Genomic DNA, 26,916 nt, shown 5'->3' with positions numbered 1-26,916 from the left:
TTGTTCGCGTATACATAAATTTTTTTTGCTTTATGAATTGTAAAAGTATACATCTATTTTTAATATATATTATAATGAATTATTAAAAAACACTGTTCGGAAGTTATTAATAAAGCTCTTAAACATCTAATAGGCTGCTCTTCTCTTGTGGTTGCGAATGTGGTTGGCTAAACAGCAAGCGAAGATGAAGCCGACGATCTGGATAGAAAGGAAAAATCGATATGAGCAATGTTTGCAGGGAGTTCGTTAAAAACTTCATTTTGATCCAAACAATTTTAAATTCAGAAATATATAATATAATTTCTAATATTAAATAAATGGATGGACTTACCTCAACAACTACAATGCCAATGCCAACATATCCAATGATATCGACGTTCTTCCTAACAAAGTCTTGCAGGGCGCTTTCACAGCCAGTTGAATATGCCTCGAAAGCTGTGCAAGTCTGAAGAGCAGGGTCTTTACAGCATGATGCTGGCAATGTCAATCCTGCCCAATCTAATGGTCCAGTTCTACCGCAGCAGTGCAACTAAAATAGACAAGTAAACATAAGAAAAGTTCCTGGAAAGAAGGAAATCATTCTACATACCGCTGCTTGAAGTCCCTTGAAAGCAGATTGCTCTTGGTTTGCTGTTTGCCAAAGCTTGTTGACGGCTTTCGTAATGAGTTCTTGTTGGTTGGAACGAGCAACGAAAATGTAAACAATCAAAGCAATATCCGCAAGAATTAGGACGAAAAGTGCGACTGCATACTGAAAAGGTTTTAAGGAAATTTTAAGTAATACAGCATTTAGCTTGAATGGTAAAAAAACTAGGCTAGACTTGATAATAAACGCAATAACTACTTTCTCTATTCCTAAAATAAGGTTTGAACGTGAGGCTATAATTTCTGTACAAAGTTAGACAATATTAATTAGTGATGGAGTGAGTGGAGCTCGAATAACAACACCACATAGATTCCCCTCTGACAATCAGGTGAGAGCTAACACTGAAACCATCCACAATACACGACAACTATAAGAGGGAAATGGATACCGCAATAACCGCAGTCAACAGAGGACCTGGAAATGAAGCATCAACAAATAATCTTCACAAGCACCTGAAAAACGTTATCAGCCTCAGCCGCAAAAGGAGTCGGAACGGCTGGTTTGACGATGAATGTAAGCTAGCAACGGAACGGAAGAATGCCGCATACCGAGTAATGTTGCATTCTCAAAGAACGCCGGCACGCGCAGAGACTTATCACGAACTCCGTCGAGCGGAGAAGCGACTTCACAGGCGGAAAAAGGAAGCCTGGGAGAACCAACAAGTCAACCAACTAGAAAAGTACAGGGGAAACCGCACCAGGCGCGCAAGTTTTACCAACAAGTCAGCAGGATAAAGCTTTATACACCTCGATGCTCATCCTGCCGAGACAGAGGGAAATCTGATTTCCGACAGAATGGGCATATTGAAGCGATGGGTTGAGTACTTTGATGAGCTACTGAACAACCAGAACATCGGCGAGTTGGAGGTCCCGCCAACTGAAGACGACGGACAAATACTGCCACCACCAAGTTTAGGAGAAACAGTCCGTGCAATTCATCGGCTAAAAAGTTATAAGTCGCCAGGAGCCGATGGAATTACAGCCGAATTTGTTAAATATGGAGGCGACCAGTTGCACCAAGTGGTTCATCAACTTGTGCTCAAGGTATGGGACAGCGAATCAATGCCTGACGATTGGCAACGAGGCATTATCTGTATCACGTTGCTGAGTACCATCTATAAGATATTCTCCGCTATCTTGCTAGGCCGGATAGCCCCATACGCCCAGAACATCATTGGCCCATACCAAAGAGGCTTCACTCCAGGCCAATCAGCAACAGATCAGATTTTCTCTGTGCGGCAAGCGATGGAAAAAAATATTGGAATATGGACAACAGTTGCACCATCTATTCATCGATTTTAAAGCCGCCTATGATAGTATAGCCAGGGTAAAACTGTACACGGCCATGAAAGAATTCGGTATTTCGACGAAATTGATAAGACTGACTAGGTTGACCCTGACCAATGTGTGAGACCAGATAAAAGCAGCAGGATCACTCTCAAGACCATTCGACATCAACAACGGTCTATGACAAGGGAATGTCCTATCATACGTCCTCTTTAACTTGGCCCTGGAGAAAGTGATTCGTGATGCTGAGGTAAATACAAGAGGTACGATCCTTTTTAAGTCCACCCAACTACTGGCCTATGTTGACGATATCGACATCATGGGAAGTACCACCCGAGACGTGCAAGCTGCCTTCATCCAGATCGAGCAGGCGACGCGAGATCTTGGGCTGCACATCAATGAAGGCAAGACAAAATATATGGTGGCAACGTCAGCACCGAAAACGAATCAACCAACATCAAACCGCACTGGTCAAACACGAAGAAGAATAAGGATAGGAGAATACAATTTTGACACCGTTGACAATTTCTCCTATCTAGGGTCGAAAATCACAACCGATAACAGCTACGATGATGAAATCCGCGCACGCTTGTTGTCAGCCAACAGAGCCTATTTCCGCTTACAAAGACTGTTCCGCTCGAAACGTCTCACCATAGGGTCAAAGCTCTTACTGTACAAGACTAAGATCTTGCCAGTCCTCATGTATTCCTCGGAAACTTGGGTTCTTAACAAGAAAAATTGCGAATTCTTGGCCGCGTTCGAGAGAAGAATCCTCTGAAGAATTGTTGGCCCCCTACATGAGGATGGACGATTCCGTAGCCTACACTATGACGAAATCTATGAGCGGTACCATGACCGTCCGGTTGTGGATAAAATTCGGCTCAATAGGTTACGGTGGGCGGGTCACCTAATCCGTATGGATGAAGATGATCCCACCCGGAAAGTCTATAAGGGCAATATCTATGGTAGAAAAAGAAGACGAGGCAGACCTTGGCTAAGATGGAGCGATGGCGTAGGTCAGGACGCCAGACAGCTTTTGGGGATATCAAATTGGTGGACCTCGGCGCAAAACCGAGATGTCTGGAGTTCCTTATTAAGGCAGGCCTAGACCGGTAACCGGTTGTTGCGCCGTTGGTGATGATGATGATGGAGTGATAATGGGTATACAATATTGGAATCTGCCCATATTTGTGGTACTTTTGCGGATCCGAGAAAACGACCACTTTAATCCTATTTAACTTTTTTTGGCTATTTTCATAGCAAGTTTCGTTTTGCACTTTGAGATATTTGCCATTTACTTGGACGTTGAGACCAAACTTAGCTGGAGAGTTATATAGCTCCGAAATAAACGTGGTGATTTTTTTCGGGTAGTTACCACCGTGAATTTCGAACAGGTGAGCATAGATTTTCAGATGACTGACTTTCAAGTTCCAAGCATTTTAGAGAGTCTTCTTACATCTATGTGCGGCTGAAGCCTTCGTCGTTCAGTTTTATGGTATCAAACTTTTTCCGTTGTGCTGTTGATGGCGTATTAATGCATTCGAGGAGGGTGAAGTGGTTTTTGAAATAAAGTCTCATCGGAGATTATCTGGTACCATGGGAACCGACGACAAATCGATCATTGTCCGAAAAAACCGAGGGATTATGCCTACACGGCAGGTACTCACGTTAGGCCCCCGTTATACTATAGCATATGATATGAGCATACTTTGGTGCCGATTTGAAACTCGTATATTATCGTTGTCCAGTTCAGCTGCCCCAATGCTTAGAGGTAAACTCAATACCTTTTTCCTTTTGTATTCTAAAAATTCGACATCGAAGATCCATCCTTAAATGCTCACTTTAGTTTCTTGTTTTATTGAATCATTTCATAAAAAGTACACAACCAAATTTATATAAAAATGAAAAATTTATTTTCTAAAAATAGCCTCATCAAGGTGTGCACCATTATGGTGCAAACACTCATCAAATCTGGGCCGTAAATTAATAAAAAGTCGCTGACACATTTTGCGTGGCAGAGGCGCTTGTTGCTTTTCAGGCGTTAATTTTCTGGTGAGAAGTTTTGACTGAATAAATTGGTGCAGCAAATTCTACTCTGCATATATCATCCAAAGAAAAGAAATTCGATGATGTCAGATTTGTACTTCTGGGCGGCCACGAATATACCTCCGGCAGGATATGAGTTTACCTCCAAACGACATTAGATGCATGGCATATCGCACTGTTTTGTTGAAACTATTCCATACGATTGTAAGCTTGGAATGTTCGTAGTTCCGGGATGAACATGGTTGTATATAGATAGCCTTTGGCCGTTATAGATTGCCTTTCTGATTTTTAGAGAAATGGGATCTATGATCCGTTGTACTAAAATGACCGTTCAAATTGTTACTTTTAGCGAATGCTCAGCTTTCTGATGTCTTGATTTTGCACTTTCTAAGCCCCCGTAATAGGGACTTTGTTGAGGTATTCCTTCAAATGAAAATGGTGTTCGTCAGAAGCCGGAGCTTCAATAATCTCTTTTCCGCAGCATTGCTTTTTCAAAAATGCGGAATAAATCGTGGCCATTTAGCTTCAAATTCTGCATTAATTGAATTTTAAATGAATATGATTTTAGATCTTTCATCAATAAGCCATACAAAGATGACCTTGATGCAGCAAACTCAATTAACCACTTGCGAGTTGATAGTCCGGGATCGCTTTCTACGAAAGTCTTAACTCTGCTGATTATTTCCTTTGGTAACTTTTATCTTAATTCACAGCAAAATTAACGCCGAACAACAATGCACGAATCGTTAGCGGCCAAATTTCCAAGAACCACGCTATTCGTCACTACCTCCCATGGACCTCTCTCGTATACTATTATAATACCCAGGTCCAATCTTATTAAAGTCAATCAATTACTAAGTCAGAAGCGTAAAGTGAATGCATATGAGGTCACACATGTTTTCAGCGCTCTACAAATACATATGACAATGTTTTTTGGGGTTAGTATCGCGTCAGTTTTCGAGCCATCTAGGTTTTTTCTGGGATGTTGAGCGATAAAAACCTCTATGATTAATTAAACAGAATTCCTCTTCGCAGGTCGGAACCAGGGATCAGTACTTTCAAAATCAGCCATTAATGGGGCCAATCGTGGGGAGGGGAAGATTCTAAAATTCTGCCACTTTTGAGAAAGAATGAATTCTCAATTGTATTTCTCTCTTCGACACTTCAGAAATTATTCTTTAATTCGTTCTCAATCTCACCACGGTGAAAAGATTAACCAGATAAAAGCGCTGGTTAGGACAATAGATAGGAAAAACTTAGATGTAGCTGAACGTGATTTGGAATAGGGCAATAATTACTCCGAGGGATTTAAGGTCATTAGCACTAAGGAAGGGTTGGGTGATGAGCAACTCGTCGGAGGTTAATACTGTGGTGCCTCCAGTTTGATTAGGATCGTGTCTATCAGCTTGAAAGAGGTTCAAATTGGGTATGAAGGTAGTGCGGCTTGGTTTCATACAGGCACACTACTTGTGGGTTGTATTCAATTTTGTGATCTTAATATACAAGATTAGATGCCAGGAGGTTGATCATCGTAAATTGCCGAGATTGTACGGCGAAGTGACGTACATCCTGACTGGTTTGGCTGGTCGGTGCTTGAGGATCCATTATGGTTGGGTTGCCTTTAAAAAGTACATCGGCGAAGGAAATAGAAGGATGAAGTTTGTTGGATGGGATCGGATGGAGGTGCGTGCTTTTGGGCCTTCCAACATAACGTTCGCAAAGTTGGGGCATTTGCGGTAGTTGGCAGGATGGTAGCTTACATTGCAGTTCACGCACTTGACCGAACGTGCCCATCATGTTTGACGCAGCGAAACTGGGAGTTTGATACTGAACGTCTAATTCGCTGCCAGTTTCTGCATTGCTTATAGATGTTCCGTTTGACGGAGACGATAAGAAGGAATGTGGTCGCTATTTCGCTTGTACAGGAATATTATCCTGATTCGACTCAAATACTCATTCAACCTAGGATACAAACCCCTTGCTACCAACGATATTTAAACCACGGCAATTGCGACATTTTAATGATCTAACCAATAAGCCAACCGAACCCGATTTTGCTCTAACTTATTGGAATTCTGCTATGTTTTTAAGTTTTCTTGGTGTTGTTTTTTTATGTCCGAGCTAATCGTTAACTTCAATTATTACAACAGAACAGATTAATGCTAAAGCGGAAGCCAGGTTTGCAATTTCAAGGCTCTGCAAAAACTACGCTCATTGCGGCCTAACTGATAGCAGCTGGGAATAAAAATAGCTGAGTAATCGATTTTGGATCTTAGACGCCACAATGACCCTGAAGGCCTGGCCCGAATAAAAAAAAAACGCGAGACGAATTTTTTGTTGGTATCATCGTCGCAATGTGTGCGTGGATATGAAATCGTTGCAGTTTCCTCCGTATCTAAAATTAGAAATGTAGTCGTTACGGTGAGAACGTCCCATAATGCTTTTGATAGCAAGTGACGTAAAAACTGTAACTGTGTTCAGATAGTTTAGACGGTGTGGTCCATTCGGCATAGATACGAATTAAGGTGGATGAGGGCACGACCCCGACCAAAGTTGCTCAATAGTAGCTCCTCATCGGAGTAAGGATTTCTCGTTTCAGATTCTATGGTCGAATGGCATGTAGCCCATATTGTTGAAAGGTGCCCTCTTGAATTTTTGGGCATTTTTTTCGAGGTCCTCATGTTGCATCGGATGCTGCGAAGAAAAGATGTTTTGTCCACTAAGTGACGATCGGGGCGTTTATTCCTACCAAATATTGTTTGTAATACTATTGTGTAGACGGTTTTCAGACGACATCAGAGGATAATCTGCCATTGTTTGCATAATTTGCTACAGTTCTGTCGATCCCTCGGTAGATTTGTAGGTTTATTTATTCTTCTTTCAGGTGGTCCACCTTTTCATCTTGTTGTAAATCTTAGAGGCAAATCCAGATGATGTTACCACGCTTTCGTGGGTGACACTGAGGATTTATAGGTTGTTTGTGGCGAGAATAGCTTTATTGCCTGATTTACTTCCCTGGTTCATGTGTTGAAATGGTTCGCTATAAACTTAGTAGACGTAGAGGGTGCTAAGCTCGTTGTCGTTTCTGGCAGTTAAAATTGAGCCATTTTTAGTCCTGCCGATGATATGAAGTTTTTCAGATAGTCTAGTTTAGCTCTTATAGATACAAATTGAACAGTTTCGGTGGTAACACTCCTTTTTAGAGAACACCTTGTTTGATCATACGAAGTTTGAAATGATGGTATTAAAATTTCCTGACGAACTGTCTACCAGCCAGATAATTGGCAATTGAGAGCGATGTATAACTAGTGTCATCTAGAAGTTGCGCTTAACTGACAGTATCAAAAGTCTTTGATGGTCTAGGAGTCACTAAAATTTATCGGTGAGCAGGAAGGGGTTGGGTAGTGCATCTTCCGGAAGTTCTGTTGATGATCGATGAGTTAAATATGGATCGCGAGTGTTGGATGGAATAGCGCTTCGACTATTCCGACACTCGACGATAATGGTGTGATAGGATTGGCCTAATATTGCGTTCATCCATGATTTCAAGTTCAGAATTATCTTTCTTTTCTTCCAGATATCAAGAATAATCAGAGGCGACATCGCTATGAAAAGGTTTATGGTCGTCTTTAGATATCTCATGGATAGTGGGTGAAGTTTCTTGAGCATCACACTTCTGAGGTTCTAATTTTAGAAGCTTTTAGATTTTTGATGGTTGAGGCAACTTCAACAGGGACGAATTCGAACATCTGGGCTAGTTTTAGGTTGGGAACCTTCCTGCATATTTTGCACTTGAATTTATCAGGAAGTGGATGCTTTATCAACTGTCTGTTAAAGTGACAGGATCGCTGGTTATATTGTATCGCGTTTTATAGAAATATTCCTTTCCATGCAGAATTGGTAATCTTACTATTTGGATCTTCTATGCTCGGCTATTTGTTTTCAAATTTTAGACTTTAAATCCATAATTCTTCTGAGTGTAATTATGCGATGTCTCCAGCGATTATTTGAAATAATAAAAAACTTGCTGTTTCTTTTTCACTGGTGCAGATATTTATTCTTGCAAATGTCGATATTTCGGGAACCATTTGTCCCTTCGTCAGTGCTAACAAGTCCTTGTGTCTTGTTAGCACTGATGAACGGAAGCCTGAATATTGAAAATTCTTTTTGGTAAGACTCGTCCGAAGGGAATGGATCCAGTTAGCAAAGCTGTTTAGTGTGTGTCTTGATGCTACCTCGGTCGATGTTTAGCAGATTGTAGATTAGCCGACCTATCTTATCTGAGAGATCCGAAGGAAGAATGAAAACGGGTTTTCGTTAATCAGACTAGCACTAGCAATTGGGATGTCAGGAGAGCTGTTTCATGTCCTGGCAATATGAATGGAAGTGCCATCTTTCAATGGACGCATAAAATTGATCAAGACGCTTCGTGCATCGTTATTAACATCGGAAAGTCATAACTCACGGTGAGCGTTAAAACAGCCAAACAGCAAAATAGGGGGTTTTGATTGGTAAATGTCAACCTCAACATCCCCAGATATAACAGTGATGCAATGTGCTCCAATGAAATCATCGTTTCAGGTACTGTCCATGTTAGTGGACTATCAGTCGGGGTTGTCTACCGGAGTTAGAAATGCGGTTTTCCGAAATGAGGTTCTAGTTGCCATAAGAGCTGAGGGGACAAGTTGATGAGGTTGGTGACGGTAGGAGATAGTGTGAGATTGTTCTGCATCGGAACTCTTTATTGAATGATATTATTGCTTATTTGGGGGTATGGTAGTTGGATGAGGTAGATCTTCTTTGCCCACTATTTTTGCACTAGTTTTGTAGCGAGAAAACAGGCCCATATTTGTCCCTCTTGTGTTGAAGAAGATTTGCCAGTTGCTGGTCGTAGCGGAACGGGTTATTCCTGTGTAAAGAACCAGCTTACCAGTAGGGGCATATACGAATCGCTTCATGGTCCTCGATAATGGCTAGGTCAAAATAATTTTTGATATAGGTTTGATAAATTGGCGTTTTCAATTCGATGATTACATCTCTTAGTCCATCTACTATTGCATTTTTTCTCTCAAAAGCATTCGATCATGTTCAAGTTTGGTGAAAGTGCTGGTCACTGGAGAACATTTTTGTTTGGTTGCGGCTATATTGACACATAACACGGCTGGTATGAGCTAATGCTGTTCTACTGAATATTAATATGACAATCGTTTTACCGAATCCAAGTTTGCAAACATTTTTTAAGTTCTAGAATAGAAAATGACCCATTATTATTCGCTCCTTGTTCTTTTTTTGCTAATTTGAAGCGCAACTCGTTTCGGGTCACCTTAAATCATTGCAATGTGTGAAGTCGGCTCTAGTCTTGTTGTAAACTGTTTCAATGAAGCATTTTCTTTCTAAATTTTGCAATTCTTTAACAGAGCATTTGTAGTATTTCTTAGCTAGATAATTTCTTACAAAATTTAGACTTTTACGTTGCATTTGAAACCGCGCAATAAAAAATTCTCAATTTTTGTTTTGAAAAGTGCAGTACGTTTAATAAACATAAACGAAGTCAAAGTTGGGCTAAATTCATATTATTTTATCTTCTTATCATCACACAAACAGCGGTTTATAAGTTCTGGAGTTTCAAAATAGAATCAAAGACCCTGCGGATATCTAGTTCTAAATGAAATCGATAGCAAACTTGTGATGTTTACTTTAAGTCTTCTTTGGAATCGTTAAGCCCGCCATACACGTTCAGTTCGGCCTGTCAGGTACGCCGAATGAGTCCGTAACGCACCCGATCGCCAGTTGAACTAAAAGCGCCATCCACGTACCGGCAAGCCGGAACATTATTAATTCATCTCTCGACGTGGATGGCCTTGAGACGAGATTTTGAGATATTTTTGCGGGTGAGCATTTATCGAAAATTTTCACTTGCGATAGAAATGCCCATAAAATTCTCGTTCATATCCCAACAAACAATCAGCCGCCGGTCAAATTTGGACTATTCCCGCGTAACTGACAGGTCGAATTGTACGTGGATGGCGGCATGGATATTGTGCCTCTTGAATATTGACCGCTTTTGGGTTATTTATGCCGAGGATTCGAATGGATACGTCTCAATCATTCATACAAAAGATTTAAATTACATTTATTGAAACGGCAGGCAGAATTCCGCATGACATATGCTGATTTTATCATTTCAAGTCGGCGATAAATCATTTTTCATATCGCAATCGAATGTGTTTATTCTAATTTTGGGATCTGACTTCTGCTTAACTTTTATTTGGCTTAATACAAAATACAATGTATCTAATTTTTGTCTGACAAATGAAATGATGGAATTGAACTCGAACTCCAAACTTTGTTATAGAATATACGAAAAAGTTGAAATTATTTATTGTTAGCTGAAATTGTTGCTAAACCGTATGGTATTATTCCTTTTATTGTTAGTAAACCAAATTTATTTTTCTTTAATAAACTAAATTATTCTTTCTACTCAAGTTTTTTTTTATCTATGGACATATGGAATTGCTACAGTAGAGCTAAAATAACAATCATACATACACGCATGAATCCATTTTTAGGATCCTGTACTTACCGTCATTGACATACAGTACGATTCCCGAATTGCTCCGCAACAACCGAAGAATGCAATGATGAAAATCAGTCCACCCAAGACGATGAATCCAATAGGGATTTGTGCCGCTCCCAACTCATTGAGGAATTCTTTGAAGCTGCTTACATGTGAGAGGAATATGCTTCCCAAAACAATGAAAACTATTCCACATAGCTAAAAGAGAAATTAAATTAATGATGTAATCAAGTGAAGATATTTGCATTTTTATGTGTTTGTGAAGAAAGTGGTGGAGAATATCTACAAATTAATTGATTTTAATTGTAGATGTCTACTAGACGCCAGTTTGTGTAAGACTCAAAGATAATTTGCGTGGGCACAAGTAAATGTGGGGAGATATTCCGCATTTGTTTGAATATATCAGAGAACAATGTATCTAGAATTACTCAAAGAGATTACGTCTAGAAATTAAAAATATTGCAATCAGCCAGATACGCACGCCTCGAATAACACGCACAACTCTGTGGTAGCAAAATGCAATATTCAAAGGGTAAATTTATCAAACGAGTAAATTTTATTACAGAAAAATTAAAAGTATAAAAAGCACATTTTCTATGTATGTAATTTGACGAGATTGGACATCGGCTAACTTAAATCGTGTACTGATAAAGTAAACAGGGAAAGTAGCTTCAGAAATAACTAAATATGAAATGCGCTTCATGTTCGTGTAGAGTAGAGCATCGACATACTGTTTTCTGTGGGGGTGTGATATCTTTCTGGGAACATAATTCAACTAGGGGGGCTGGGCTCCAAACTGTGAACAAATATCCACAATAACCGAGTTTTGGATTGTTTACAACCAACTCAAAACAACTAGAAATGCCGGAAATGACATCTACACAAAATTCTTAACCGATGATGATATGGGAACTACATTCATTTTACCAAACCTTTGTCAGTCTTTTAATATTTCAGGCTAATATTTGCTGATTCTTCTTCTTCTGCGGTTCTTTACTTTACTAGATTTTCTATCACGAGAGATAACATTTTTAATATATGGACTCGTCTTGACAATTAAATACACTAGGCTTTGATAGTAGCATGGTGTTTTCAACAGCGATTTATATCGGTAACGCATATGTCTTTTAGATCACCCGGCGTTTGTATGCCAGGTTCAGATGAATGATCTTTCCTGGAACATCGTGTTTTTCTGTAAGTAATTATAACGTCATCGCAGTACAACTAGAAGTGGGATGATTTAATCAGTATTCTGTATGTTCGGATTGACGTTCATAAATTCAGTCGTATCAACAGAGAGATATTACACAAACGCAGCTGTTCAATTAATGGCTACCGTGGAAGCAAATAAATGTTTACCGTATATTGAATATTTTTGATTAATGTATTCCTGATTTGACACCACTCCACTCGAAGAAAAAAATAACCCTTTTAGTTAAGACAGAAGTTCGCAAAGAGCGAGACATCACCTTACCATTAAAATATGCGGTAAACAGGTGATGGTGCAGCATGTAATCTCACAAGGTAAGGTTGAGTTCGCCAGTCTTATGCTCAGACGAGGAGACGGATTTAAAATTTGGACCTAGTAGTCCACAGTGAAAAAGGTTACAAATTCCTTCGGCTGAATAATGACTTAACGACCTTATTTATGCTGTTCCAGGTAGTAATAATATGGTTAAGTGACATCGCATTGCGTCCTAAAAGAACTAGTGTACCCCTTTACTGATTATAGTGTACCTATTAAATATAGTGTTTCCTTCAAGACTGTAACCGACAGGAACTTTATTATGTTCCTTACTTCCGAGTGTTTGCACTTGGCATCTGGTATTTAGAATTCTCCCAGAATACAGATACAAATTTCACTGAAATTTGAATCACGACCTTCCGTACGACAGCCTTGTGCTCTAACCACTCAGCTATCCGGACACTACAGTGTTTCTCAGATTCCTCAACCTATTTTCTACAAGAGATAAACACTATCCAAGAACATGTGTCGAGGTTTCGTCACTCTCCTCACAGAATCTACAGATAGTGTCTGTCGATATCCCTTGCTTCTTTAGATGATGCTTTAGCTTGCATGGACCAGTGAGTGTTCCTACTATGTTTCGGAGGCTCCTTTTGGCGAGGTTTCAGTAACCGTTCCAGTGCTTGGGTTCGCATGCTTCCATGAGCACCCTGGACTGTTCAGTACAGCCGTCTCTCTTTGTTTTTAGCCATTTCCCATTTCCGATTCCACATGACTTTGGCCTGTGCAGCGGTGTCGCTGTTTCTTTCCTGGCTAGCTCGTCCGCTGCCCCATTGCCCCATACCCAGAATTTTCAGACCTTATTGAGCGAGGCGTGTGTCCGGATAGCTCAGTGGTTAGAGCGCAAGGCTGTCGTGCGGAAGGTCGCGGTTCAAATCTCACTGGTGGCAGTGGAATTTGTATCGTGATTTGACGTCGGATATCATTCGACTCAGCTGGGAAGGAGTACCTGAGTCAAATCAGGGTAATAATCTCGGGCGAGTGCAATGCTGACCACATTGCCTCCTAGTGTACCGTTACGGTCTTGAATGAAGTGCTCTAACACACTTCAAGGCTCTGATCCAACATGGATTGTTGCGCCAACGATTATTATTATTATTGAGCGAGGGAAGTGTGTTCAATCTATTAAGGCATTCACATATCAGTTAGGAATTCACCTGGTAGCAATACTCTGCCCCCTACGGTTCGCTTCGAGATTAAAGGAGGCACATCTATCTATGGCGTATATTTCCGCCTGCAATATACTAGGTCAATGCCATACTCTGCCAGTTTGACCTATTGTTCCAACGTGTTTCAAACTTCTCATCGAAATGAAACCTCCTGACTGATACACACGCAAGTCAGTCTTTGAAGTTTGTGCAATTTCTCAACCGTTGTCCTGAGTTCAGTTCTGTTTGCCCCGACTGCCGCCTACTCGTTACTTATTGGCCTTACTATAGCAGTGTATATCCAGTGCAGTATTTTCGGGATGCATCCCCATTTTTTCCTGCTATGGACTTGCAAGTCATCAAAGCCTTCGTAGCTGTCCGACATATGTTTTCAACGTGTATCTTCCAGAGTAGTTTTTGGTCTCAAATATTAATAATGGCCCTCATTTGATGAAGCTTGCGTTTCCGAGTGAATGGTACTATATTGGCTTTGGTTGGATTTACCGCAGCCCCGCCCTTTTGAAGTTGCTATTAATTCGTAGTGTTTAGATTCGGCTACATAGGGTATTCTCATAAGTGCCCAATGTCATCAGCGGGGCTGCATTCCAGTTTTTGTTAGCTCTCCTAGCAGTTCGTTCACTACCATACCCTCTGTGGACAACTTTAAGTATTCATGACAATATAATTTGTACCTGTCGGTACTTCTATTTGCTTACTCTCTACCCATCCAGGAAGTGAGGGTGTTTTCTACTCTTTACGATCATGATACGCCGTATCCTTGTGTGCGATGCTTTGCGCAGTGCTATTTCTTTTGTTTCTATGGCTTCCCGTCGTACATCCGGCAGCTGATACAAGACAACTCCGATTGACCGTCTTGCCCGGTAAGCGTGTTGACATGGATGTAGGCGATTGCGGATTAGAATGGTAGTTCTAATGAAGTTGTCTATAACCTTCTCTGCCGTTTTAAGTACGTACGATGTCAGACAGTTTGGTCTGAAAGATTAAGATGAAAGGGATCCGGTCTGACCCGCTTGCGAAATAAAGACCAATTTTGCTCACCTCCATGCCCTTGGTATATATTCCAAGGCTATGTTGTCCTTTACCACTTTTATGGAGAGATCCTAAGATGATGATTTTACGGTCCCTGCGATTTCAGAGATTTAAAGCTTCCCATCTTATTGTAGTTTCTGAGCATACCTCTTTTGCTAGTTTCTAATTCACCTTCTTTTCACTCTGTCCGTCGTTTGAGTGCCAGGCAGAATGTTGTTCGGAGAAGCAGATGCACTCTAACTTCGCTAGCGCCTTGCCTTTGTATAGCCTGGATGTTTCTGTTGTTTAATCGCTTCATAGAATTCCCTGAAGCTGTTTCGTTTTGCTTCCCTGAACGCGCTGCTATGCGTTATTAGTGAACTTTTGTACTTCTGCCAGTTACGGGTTGGTTTCGCAATGTTACTGTTCCATGCATATTGATAAATATTGCAAATTTGGCATCCGAACAAGGCTAGGAAGTTTCATCTCTCTGTTTTTATGAATTATCTTATTGTTACATACTTTTATATTTAACACTGCATTTTTGGAAAGAGGAAGGAGCATCCCTATGCTACGATTTAAGATATAACTCTTTACTCATATACATACATAATTACCAAACTATAATAAATTAAACTAGGACTGAATCTTGAAAGGTCGTAACACATCCTTTGATATTTTTTTACTACGATGGCGCTAGCAGGGTGTTGCTCATTCTACTAGTCTAACAAAACCTTTCAAATTTCAACATTATTACGCGCTTTTCATTCATCGTAGGCTGCACGTTATGTCTCCTCGTGTGATATTCTTTATCATGCCCTTGATCTCCTCTCATATCTTGTTAATAACAGAAACGTTCCTTGTAACATGAACAATTACTGGTGGTGAAATACTCTAACCAACAAACAAAGCGTCCTGAATAGATTGACTGGATATTTCAAGGAATTCCCTAACGTGAAGTTATGTAGGGTAATGTCATAGAATATTAGCTGTAATCAACTAAAGTATCGATTTGATATTTACGATAAGATAATTCCACTTGAAAAGTGGTAACGTGGAATTTTTTTGTGGTGGACATTTGACCGAGAAAATTTGATTGTTGAAGTAGGGGCGGTCAAACCTCCCAATTGGTAACAGCACCACGAAGAGTGAGGAGAATATTCAATGTGACAAAGCAAACACAATGTGCCAGGAATGCTATCTATTAGTTGATTTCAGGACAGTTCTCGATAATATGTATAATGAGAGGGGGGCCTAATTAAATTGGGTCACAAGGTACACAAATTCCAAGTAAATTGGTTACCATGGTGAAGCTTACCACAACATAGTTCGAAGTATTTGCTGAAAACCAAGGTTAAATATTGAAAATTGGACAGGAAGGAAAGTTGTTTTGTAAATGCACGTGCCACACACATATATAAGAAGAAATAACTTGACCATAGTCAAACGCATGAAAAGTTATTAGCGAATTCAATTCTGCAGAAAAGAGTCTATAAAAAAGATAATAAAGAGAATATGAAGTGAAATTTAGCTCCATAAAATTTTGAGCAACGCTTTAATAGTTGTCTTTCACATTATTTTGATAGTTTCAATGATTTTGGAGGTTAATTTGTAAAACAATTTTATTAAAATAATTTGACTGCCCGTCTGCTTATCCCTCCCATTTTATTGGGAAACGGTTGTGCACGAGACGTAGACAGTGAAGATGAAAATGTCCGTAATTGGATTTCTTAGAAGCCTGTTGCGAAAAGGGGCGGACACGCAAGAAAGAATAGATTTAACATGAGGCGGGACTCATTCTCGGAAACTATTTAATCCGAAAAAAGATCGTGATGAAGTCAACATATGAAATGTAGGCTTTAAAAATGAATTTTCATCTTAGGACTGTAATACAAAAGTTCGCAGCAATGTAATAAAAAAATCATAAGGCGCAATACTAGGAAGTTTACGGCAAACTTTACCATTAATAACAAAAGTAAATTGCCCAGAACGAGGATTCTGTGAACCAAAAAAAAGTAAAAGGCAGTTTCTGACCAATTGGTCCGACCCGTCACCAAGTGGATGCAGACTCAAGATTTCTTCAATGTAAGACACAAGCAATTGAAAACTAGTGCATAAACATTCTAGGATCTTGCTCAAACTAGCCAAAACCTACTTCAACCTCTCCCCCCCGCCAAAGTTTTTTTACAAAAAAGGCCAAAAAACCGTTGGCATCTAACTCTCTCTCTCTCTAAATCTCAAGCTTATTTATTTAAAGTAGTCTTCGAGTCGCCTTTCATGTTATATTGGTTTCAAATTTGAATACCTCATCGCTTCACAATTCTATCTACCACAATTGCTCAATTACAATATGTGACGATCTGTAGAGGTAATTAAATTCACACGCGGCATCGCAATTGAGTACACAAAATGTGTATTGTCAATAAAATCTGCTGAGCTAAAATTTACGTAGAAAACTTTCAGTCATCTGTAATTTTTGCGGAACATGAGGTCAGGGTCTGTCTGAAACTTCGAATCTGGTAGCTGAAAATTTTAATTTTCTTTTTATCGCACAAAGAAAAAACAATGGAGAAGATTATGCAGCATTCTATTGCCCATAAATCTTTCTGTCAGCAAGAAACCAGAAAATAATCCCAATAATTATCAGGTTGAAAATAAAATTTGCGTGAATTGTAAAGAGTGCTTGCTTGCGTAGATAATTTCTGTAGGCCGGATGTATCCTCAAGATTGTCTACAGGGACAGTGTTCGGCGAAACGAACGGTTGGAACTTTTCAAAGGTTATTTGTTCTGGCACAGTGTATGCGTTAAGGACCTGTTTGTCTCCATAAACATGCATTTGAAGTGCTATGTTGCTTGAAAAAATAGCCCTTTGGATAGCCTGCACGGATACATTAGAGGAAAAAGAAAAACGTCCATCCAGAAAATTGATGAAGCGCTAGGAGGATTCTTTTGGTACAGCAGTTAAAAATTGGAGATAACCAATTGGAGAACATATGATCGAAATAATTGGAGGAAGACGTTACTGGAGGTCAAGAAGATTATATAGGCAAAGGAGGAGCAAATCCTGTGGCAAAGCGGCACGGAATCTAATTGTGTACTCTTGAGTAGAGTTAAAGTAGGTAAGTGTCCCGTCACCCATATGCTTAACCTATTGATGTGCCGAAGTTTCCTAGATGGTTTTCTTTTATTTCCTCATCCTATTCTAGCAGGAAACGGATGCATCCGAAAGACTGACCTTGGATGCATCTGCTTAGTTCCTATTTTCCATTTGAGTGGCCAAAATGTTGACACTTCACACTCCGTTCGCAGCAATTCACAACTACTTAGGCGTACACTATCCCATACACGGCGCTAACACCAGCCCTTATATATTGAATTTTTGTCGGGCAACTCCATCGAGATTGAAAATGTGCAATGATTTTCCATCACCATAAAATTTCAAAGAATGCGCTGGGAGTTGAACCTCTTTAGATGAATAGATGCTTGAGGCTAAAGTCAAATTCAGTTTCTAGAGCTCTTTTGAAGTTATAAAGTCTCTTGTAATGAAGTCATACAGAAATAGGAATTCAAAAATCCAAAATTGTGAGAAACTCTTCATGAAATCTTGAGGTTTTTTCAAATGGAAAAAACGATGATAATAATAATAGTTGTTGGCGCAACAATTCATATTGGATCAGGGCCTTGAAGTGTCTTAGAGCACTTCATTCATCCGACATTCAGTCACGACAACAAATCCCTTTGCCACCAGTGAAATTTGAACCGCGGCCATCCGCTACGACAGCACAGTGCCCTAATCATTTGAGGCATCCGCACGCTGCATAATTTCGATAAATGTTTGCACACAATCAATATTGCAAAAAAATTAAAGAGATTCAATAAATTAAAAGGATTTTAACTGAAATTTATTTGCACATGGGATTTTACTTTAACTAAAAAGAGTTTTATTGAAATGATATGAATTGAATGTACGACAGCCTGTAAAGACAGAAATATTGGGTGGCGCTAGATAAAACAAATCCAACGATGTCGGAAAGAAAAATTTTATCTGACGACGAGATTAGGGAAATGTACTCCGCACTTTCGAAATTTCCAGATATTCGTTATCATTTTCCTGAATAGAGTTTGTAAATGGCTAGAAATGAATTAAGCGTCGGTTTTCTACCTTGACAAAAAACAATGCGAAATAAGCTTTGGAGTATTTGGAAGGAGCGAAATGAGACGCCTTTCCTCGCCTACTCCATTTAATATTGTTCTTTGGGGATTGCATTCATTTTGATCTAAGGAGTCAGCGCTTACTGGGAAACAATTCAATTTTCGTGCATTGCGATTAGTGCGAAAGGGAAGAATAACAACCATAGAACCAAAGAAGTAGCAAGGTCCGTGAAAACCTTTGCATGGATCGAGTGATACAATTTTCGGTCGAGTTTAAGGGGAGGAACATATATGTGAAAGAGAGACGTACATTTTTCGCTGAATTAGGGCTTAAAATGTATGCAATATAAAGTAAAATAGGTCTCGTTCTCAAAACTTATGTAACCCAAAAATCTGAAAAAGTCTATGCGCATAAGAGAGCGCATAAGACCTCTTACTGGAAACTTCGATGGGAATTGTACCATTGATAACAAAGTTATAGACGATCGAACGATGTAAAATTGAAATTTTTAGTTACGTACAAATGTAATCGCATGCAAAAGTATAGCATACCTTGAATTATCAGTTAATATTTATAGCAGTTAAATTATCAGCTAATATTTATAGCAATTCAATTATCATTTAATATTTATAGCAATCAAAATGTATAAATATCGGAAGGTTTCAATATCATTACCGAGAAATGGTAATAAGATTTTCGATGACATTTGGGTTCCCTGAAAATTTCAACCCTTAAAAAATTTTCAGGGGAACCCAAATGTCATAAAAAAGTATAGTTCGACGGCGTGATGGCTGAGGAATAGAGAGCCAGTCTCTCAATCTTGTTACTCTGGGTTCGAGTCCCAGTCGTCATGGATATTTGTGCTCGTCTTCTGTTTGCCTTATTTTATATGTGAGCTTATCACTTGCACAGCGTTAAGTGAGATGATGATGAAATGAAGCATAGTCATATTGAAAAATAGAGGGAAAAATAACAACGATACTGTCAAAAAAGGAATAAACAGGAAAGATTAATAGAAATATAATTCACTGGAACATTTCAAGACGAGTGACCCGTTTTTATGACAAAATATAAAAAGAAACATATTCGGAGAAGGAAAGTGATAAGATGAAATTTGAAACAAGAATCAGTGAAATAAGTTATAATAATTTTTCGCAAGGAAGGATGTACTGTGATAACGAGTTTGCTGGCAGACCCCTATAACTATGGGAAAAGCCGTTTTATAGGCAGATCGTTGGTTAGCAGAGAAATCGAGGGGCTTCATTACGGGAAGCACCAAATTCCTCCCTTACTGTTCGTAAAACCACGGTTAGAATGGGTGTGAAATCTATTGTTGTTTGGTTGAATGTTAAGAAAGTCGGGGACGATAAAACGAAGGAAAAAATAACGAAAAATTCTTCTCACTGATGGTAACGGTTTTTATTTTGGTGGTCTGCGGAAGGACGAAAGGATTTTGAGCACTCGTCAGGCTCTGTATTGGTTTGGTAGTAGGCTACCACCCGAAACTGAAATTAAGTTTTTTTACTGTCAAATAAATAGTGAGGCGCATGTCCATATGATTTAGTATCAAATCAGTTTAATTAATTTGAATTCTTTACCAAAAGATCCATGGTCTCTCAACAGTATAACGAAGCAATTCATACAGAACGGATCGTAAAGGAGTTCTTCAATAACAGTAAAGACATTTCAATAGTCGAGTGGCTAACACCACCTTCGGAACTCAATATCATCGAAAACGCTTGGGGTAATTTGTGTAAATGTCCAGGACTTAAAGGGGGACCACATTAGTAGGTTTTCAGAATTGATTTGTTTTTATTGGATAGATTGCTAACTTAGCTATTGCAGAATATGCAACAGAAATTTGAAAGCGAAATTCACATTCCTTCAAATTTTATGTACGATTACCAAATACAGGCTCAGGCTCGAATGCCCAGGAGATAGTGGTAGGGTAGTAATAATGTAGTACACGATTTTGGAAAGTTTGAAAAAAATACAATTAATATTAACAAAGATATAGAAGATCAAAGTATTGCATTTGGCGAGTTGTTCGAATCAAAAATCAAATCGAACAAATAAAATTAATAAATAGCTCTTGAAATGGTTACATAAGAACTGACTGCTACTAACTTCCTCTTCTTTCTGATTTATGACCTATCAACATTTAGATAGTAGTAAATCCGTAGTGCGACATTAACATGTTCTCTTAACTCAGTCCATAATATTCATTCCTCAATTGAAAGATTTCTTCAATTTTAGTAGGTAACCACTATTTCATAGCATAGAACTCATTCTGTCTTGGCTACACTGCAGTCTAAAGCATATCAGAAAATAAATATAAAGCAGGAATTTGAAAATAAAATTGATTACACCATTATCAATATTTGTACGAAAAGCGAAAATATTTAGGTCAATTTCCAACAACGTTGGCATTCAAGGGTGATATATATTTATTAACACTTGCTCAAATCGCAGATCGATCATCCATTCCAGTGTAGATTTGATAGAAATTGAACCCTCTGTTTCTGAATGGAGCAGAATTTATATATGCAGTCTTGACCCAATTTGATGCAAAACACAAGTTACAACAGATAAAATATCTACAGTCATATCCGCGATAAAGGTCGCATAATTTTTAAAAATTCAAATTTTGAGAAGACTTATTTACTACACAAGAGGTAACCTGGTTGGAAATCTGCATAATTCAACCATGAGATAATTGTAAAAAATAAATTTAGCGTTAGATAAGGCCCATAAAGTTTAAGCTGTTATCGTAGATTTTGCGGGCAACATAAATTGTATAGTCGATTATGTGAGTGCTATCTTGATTAAACTAAACAGCGATAAACTAATAAAAAGTAGAATGATAGAAAAAATATATGTATGTGTATGAAAAATATATATAGTAACCGGAACTGCAGAAGTTTAATATATAAATTATAACGCCATACTTCAAAGGTGTTTACCCTTACTAAAGGTAGGGATGCAAGTTGACTGCAATCAAAAGATAAGGAATCATATCCGTGAAAGATAGTTTATAAAGATAGCAAACTTTATCAATACTGATAGCGGTAATAGCAAACCACTCTAATGGAAGATTAGGTGATGATTCATTGATGTTAGAAAAACAAGTTATCAAAGCAATATACGATACGAAGTAGAATCAGAGGGGAAACTTGTGGTTATATGGAACAGTCATGAATATGAAAACCAAACTAACTTAAATGTTTGTGCAGATAGAATGGGAAGTATGCGGTGTTTTATTAATTTATCATTGATGACAAAATCACAGCCTAGATAAAAATATGGTGACTCAGTTCTACATAGACTCCCGGAGTACCCTCATAAAACGCCATTCTCTAAGGACTTTCTGTTCTATCGATCAAGCTATACACAGACAAGTTAAGATTTATTCTAACATTACGCAACGTATCGTACAAATGCTTATTGGTGGCTGTGTACCCTCGGCGTTAAAATAACCGGCAATGTTACGCAATATGATCGATTGTATGTGAAAAGAGTTGCAGAAATACTTTTGATTTTTTTCTGTATGACGAAACAGTAAATCATTCGGCAACAAGCGAATCAGGTGAATAGTAGGCTCTGTTCATTTCAAATTTTGCTCGTCAACATAATACGCCATTTTCAGTTGGTTGGAGGTTCATAACAGGTTTATATGGGTGCATGCTGGAATTTAGCAAATTAATATATGTTCTGACTGCAAATGAGCTGCCATAGCTTGGCCGTCCTCCCTTAAAGTGGAAAATCCAATTCCTTCAATAGTTTCCTCCTTTAAATAGTTGTTTGGAACGTGACAAAACCAACCGCAATAGCAACAATTATGGACCCACTACAATGAAACATTTTCACAAATGTGACTAATTTTTCCAAGGGGATTTACATTAAGTAAAAAAGTTATGTTTGTTTTGTGATAAAAGTGTTGAGAGGTATTTTTTCGTCGTATTCAGTGCCATTTGTTCATTCTCAGCCTTCAATTAGAAAATTACCCCAGCCCACATTGCATTCTATGCTAAGCGGTTCCATTTAATTCTTACTTTAAAAGCAAGTCGTCGTCAAATTTATTAATAAATCGCCAAGCAAACGCATGCAGATGTGTCGCAACCGCTTTTATTACCGACATGACAATATGGCATCTGATATCAATGGGCATAGTGACCTTTACTAAGCTATTCATAGACGGTATGCTTGACACTCTTCTAATTGTTATAGTTTTTATCTGCAAGCTTTTGTCTGACCTCAGAGTGATGGTTGTTTGGAATGTGAAAATTACTGGTCATTGTAGGGAATTTTGTACGTGCTACAAGTAATGACAATGATTCATGCCCTGAATTAATTTAATGGTTTTTTCATGTTTTTCTTTTTTGTTATTGATAGTTATTTTTATTACATCTTACACAGAATAATATGGTAGATGCTAACAATACGCACATTCAAGAATGCATTGAGAGCCCGAACTTCACATCTTTATTTTTTGTTTTTAATTTACTCCCCCTCAAGTGGAATACACTTTTCACATCGTGAATATAATGCTTTTATGCCACTGAAAAAATATTCCCTAGACTTCTCTTCAAAATGGTGTTCTACGGCCGCCTTCATTTCGCTGTCTTTGGAAAATTTTCATCCTTGTAATTGTTTCTTCAATTTCGAAAAAAGTTACTGGAAGCCAAGTCCGGACTCTAAGGTGAGTGGTGAAGTCCTGTGAATCCAGTAGTTTTTAGGGCAGCCCTCGCAACCTGAAAGCGTGAACGGGCGTCTTGTTTTGCAGAAGCAACACCCCTCACACCAACTTGCCATGTCTCTTCTTCACGACTGTCTTACGTGCCTGACCCCGTAAATTAGCGTTGTAGTCCCTTAAGACAAGTAATGAATTAGTGAATTTCCGTTGCTATCGCAGGAAATGATAGCCATAATCTTCGATGCCAGGTTTTCCACTTTGAACTTCTTTGGTGACCTTTCTCCCTTTTTCTTATATACTCCATCGACTTTTGCTTGGACTCCGGATCATATTCACAAATTTAAGTTTCATCAACGGTTGCAAATTTCATCTAAATTACTTTGACACAACTTCAAAAAATGTTTACAACTCTCCAATCGTCATTGCTTGTTGAACGGTGTGAGCATTTGCGGTACACAACGTGCAACATTTTTTCTTGTGCAAATTTTCATGCAAAATCTCTCCAACTCGTCCTTTGCTAATCTGCAGTTCTTCCACTATCTGCCACAACTTAATTCTTCGATCGGCCAGTACTAATTTTTCGACTTTTTTAACATGTTCTTCGGTTACTACTGTCACTGGTCGAACCGGGCAGGGGGCGTCTTCACAGGACTCTCTTCCTTGTTGAAATAATCGAGTCCATTTCTATATGAAGATGCAAAATCCCTAAGAACCGATGAAATTTCTTTCAAAATCTGTTTCGGCGTATTTTCTTCTTTAACAAGGAATTTGATCACAGCGCGATGCTCCAATGATATCGTGTCTTTGCTTCTAACAGGAATAATTACAAAGGAACCAAATAAAGCAAAGGAGTGGTATTTACACTAATAATGAGTCGTGTAGTGTTATCAGTAATGAGATGAATCATCGCTAACTATCTTAGGCCGCAAACTTATTAGCCGCCCCTTGTATATGTATTTCTAAACTCCAACTCCGCCTTCATATGAGTTTACTTTATATGATGATGACGTCATACACGTCTTACAATTGCGATAAATTCACGTGAAATACACAATTTTGACTTTCTATAACTCTGTTAATAATAGTTGGATTTTTCCAAACTTTCCAAAATTGTACATTATATTATTACTTATAACCGTACTAAATTTTATACTTTTACATGAACTTAAGGAGGTTCGGGTATGAAAGCAGATTTTTCGATTAGATAGGTTTTGAGAACGAGACTTGTTACACTTTTCGAGGCGCACATTTTGAGCCCTCACTCCCCTATGCTTCATCCAGTATCTAAAATAGAATCAGTTTCGAAAAATACTAGTTGATACAAAGAAAGCTTTTCTTGATTCTGAGCTGAATGCAAACCCAATTGTTAAAGGTATGACCCAGAAATCGATCAAGCATCAAGCTAATGGAACACTCCCAACTTCTGTGGAATTATGCATCAGGAATTTGTTCCCTTTGTCCACGCTGTTAATTACTTTCTTTTGAGAAGTTTTAAGACGGATGTATGGAAGATATACCTGGAGCTTCGGCGATAGATCAGGTGACTGATTCTTCACCACGAATAGCCATTTGGCCTTTCAACGGTGGATTGTCTTCCCCGTCCTTCGTATTGCTATACTTCCTTTTGCTACTCCCAAGAATGAAGAAAAATCTAAAAGAGAAGCGATTATAATGTGGAGGCGGCCAAAGGGTTTCACAACGGACGCTGGATAATATCAAAGTTGAAGAGTTCAAACTATGCTTCAAGCAGTGGGAAACAAGTCGGTAAACCGGAAGCTAGACGTTTCAGATATGAAGGGTTTTGTGTATTTCTTTTATAAAATCATTTGAGTGTACTTTGTATCATTAGTTTCAATGTCAAAACTGAGATCAGTTTTGAAAATCGAGACCTTCCACTTGATGGCTACATTACGCGAAAAAAAATTTTGAGGCGAGAAACGAATAAATCCTACTACTAGTACCCCAACAAGTCGAAAAACCCAATCCCTGAAATTATGGGGGGCCTCCATAGGGGAGTAGATTCTGCGAAGGTTATCAGTGAAAAAATCAGAAGCAACACAAATTAAAAAGACCGTCACTCAGATGTTACAAAGTTTATTATATCTACATAATATCTAGTCTAGCGACAGATGTTTGTTGCTATTTTTTGTCAAGTGTCGTTGGTAGATTCAATTCAGAAACCATTTAGAGTGTTTATGGGTATATAGGGTGGGGTAGAGGTTCAGCTCCTGAGTACTCAGACCGTGGTCTATTGTACTCGACGCTTCCATCTAACGAAATATCTTACATAACACGATTTCCCTTAGTGGATTTGATACTACCCGCTGCGACTAGAGTACATCAGCACCAAAAATCTGACTTTTGACACAGCAGAAGTATTCCGTAGATTCTGAATATATGTTTAGCTTATGAGTTACAGTCATCCAAAATGCAGTTCATTGATGTTGACCAGCATTTGGTCCCTGCCACTTGACTTTATGGAAAGCCTGTTCGCTGTTCATAATAGCAACATTTACCAATAATAGTGGCACTCCAATTGCTGGTTCCGGTCCTGGCATGACGGAGGTTGGACTTTCTTTTAACCATTGTAGACTTGCTGATTGGAGCACTGAACAACTGAGCAGGGTGCTGAGTTTTCTGAAATATTCATCTTTTCGGACGAAGCTCATTTTCTCTTAAACAGGTATGTCAACAAGTAAAATTAGCGGGTGAGAATCCAAGAACAATTTTTGAACAATCATAACATAAATCATGTTTTATGGGTAGGAGGCATTATTAGTGCGTATTTTTTTGAAAATGAGGTTGGTTTTATGGTTTTGCCAACAAAGTGCGCTGTAGAGACCTGGATAGTACCTCTATTTTTGTGTGTGGTTTCAACAGGACGAAACTACGTAAGCAATCGATTTATTGAAAATCGAATTTAATGGACGTTTCGCCGAAAAGAGGTCCTACATTCCTTTACAAAAGTCTTTACATGCATTAATAAAGAATTATGGAATTTTGACAGACGTTGCTCGGTAAATATTGTCAGATGTTGCTTAAGGGCAAATGACAAAATACTGTTGCAATTGTCATTCGAAGTCAGATTTTCTTTTTGTTTCACATCACATTGTTACTACAATTGCTTTCGGTCGACTAGAACCTTGAATTAATCATAAGGTAACTAAGTTTACAATGACTGCGAGCCCTTGAACTTTCGGCGGTAGATGTATCTTACTATTATTGAATGCGTATCTTCCATTGCATTGTCAAAACTGCAAATTTCTTGCGAACTTCCAACCCTGGAGAAAAGAAGAAATGCGGTTATTGGAACTATAGTAATTTTGGCTTCATGCCAAAACTATAAATTGGCTGTAATTAGTGCTTTACATTGAATTCAAATACAAATAATTGGCACTTCCAATGGAAAACTAGAGACTCCACTTTTTGTCTGCGTAAAGAACACAACATAGAAGTTCTCCTTGAGTTTACAGAACCAGCTCATACTCATTCAAATCAATTCGGACAAATGTTCAGCGATTATCTCACTCGCAGAGCGACTTGTGGGTAGCCGTTAAGTAATATTATGCCATCTGATATATTTGCATTGCAAAGACGCTGGGCTATATATAACTTCCCAGCGCTCCCCCCTGTGATACCCAGCATGAATTCTCTGCTCGATGTTATTGGATATAAAAAGTACGTGATGGACTTTTTGCTCATTTCGAAATGGGAAATAAAAAAAGCAATAATACTTCCACTTATTACAAGAAAAAAATTCGGACTGACTGGAATCTCTGAGGCAGCAGCGATGTAGCGTAAAAAATAACTAA

The 26,916-nt window shown here is 38.7% G+C and overlaps 1 protein-coding gene across 1 annotated transcript in view; it reads right to left on the bottom strand.

Moving 5' to 3' along the window:
• LOC119661335 (23 kDa integral membrane protein-like) overlaps positions 1 to 26,916 on the bottom strand; it is a 47,951-nt gene continuing 21,035 nt past the window's right edge. The window contains exons 2-5 of the mRNA XM_038070637.1: positions 10,562 to 10,753; positions 590 to 751; positions 332 to 529; positions 1 to 198 (exon numbers count right to left, since the gene is read on the bottom strand). Coding sequence (XP_037926565.1) covers positions 127 to 198; positions 332 to 529; positions 590 to 751; positions 10,562 to 10,753 — 624 coding nt within the window. The 3' untranslated portion in view covers positions 1 to 126. The remainder of the gene's footprint in view (positions 199 to 331; positions 530 to 589; positions 752 to 10,561; positions 10,754 to 26,916) is intronic.

The sequence above is a fragment of the Hermetia illucens genome, chromosome 1 (assembly GCF_905115235.1).
Source record: "Hermetia illucens chromosome 1, iHerIll2.2.curated.20191125, whole genome shotgun sequence".
Lineage (NCBI taxonomy): Eukaryota > Metazoa > Arthropoda > Insecta > Diptera > Stratiomyidae > Hermetia > Hermetia illucens.
The sequence above is the reverse complement of the archived record's forward strand: the minus strand, read 5'-3'. Positions and strand labels throughout refer to the sequence as shown.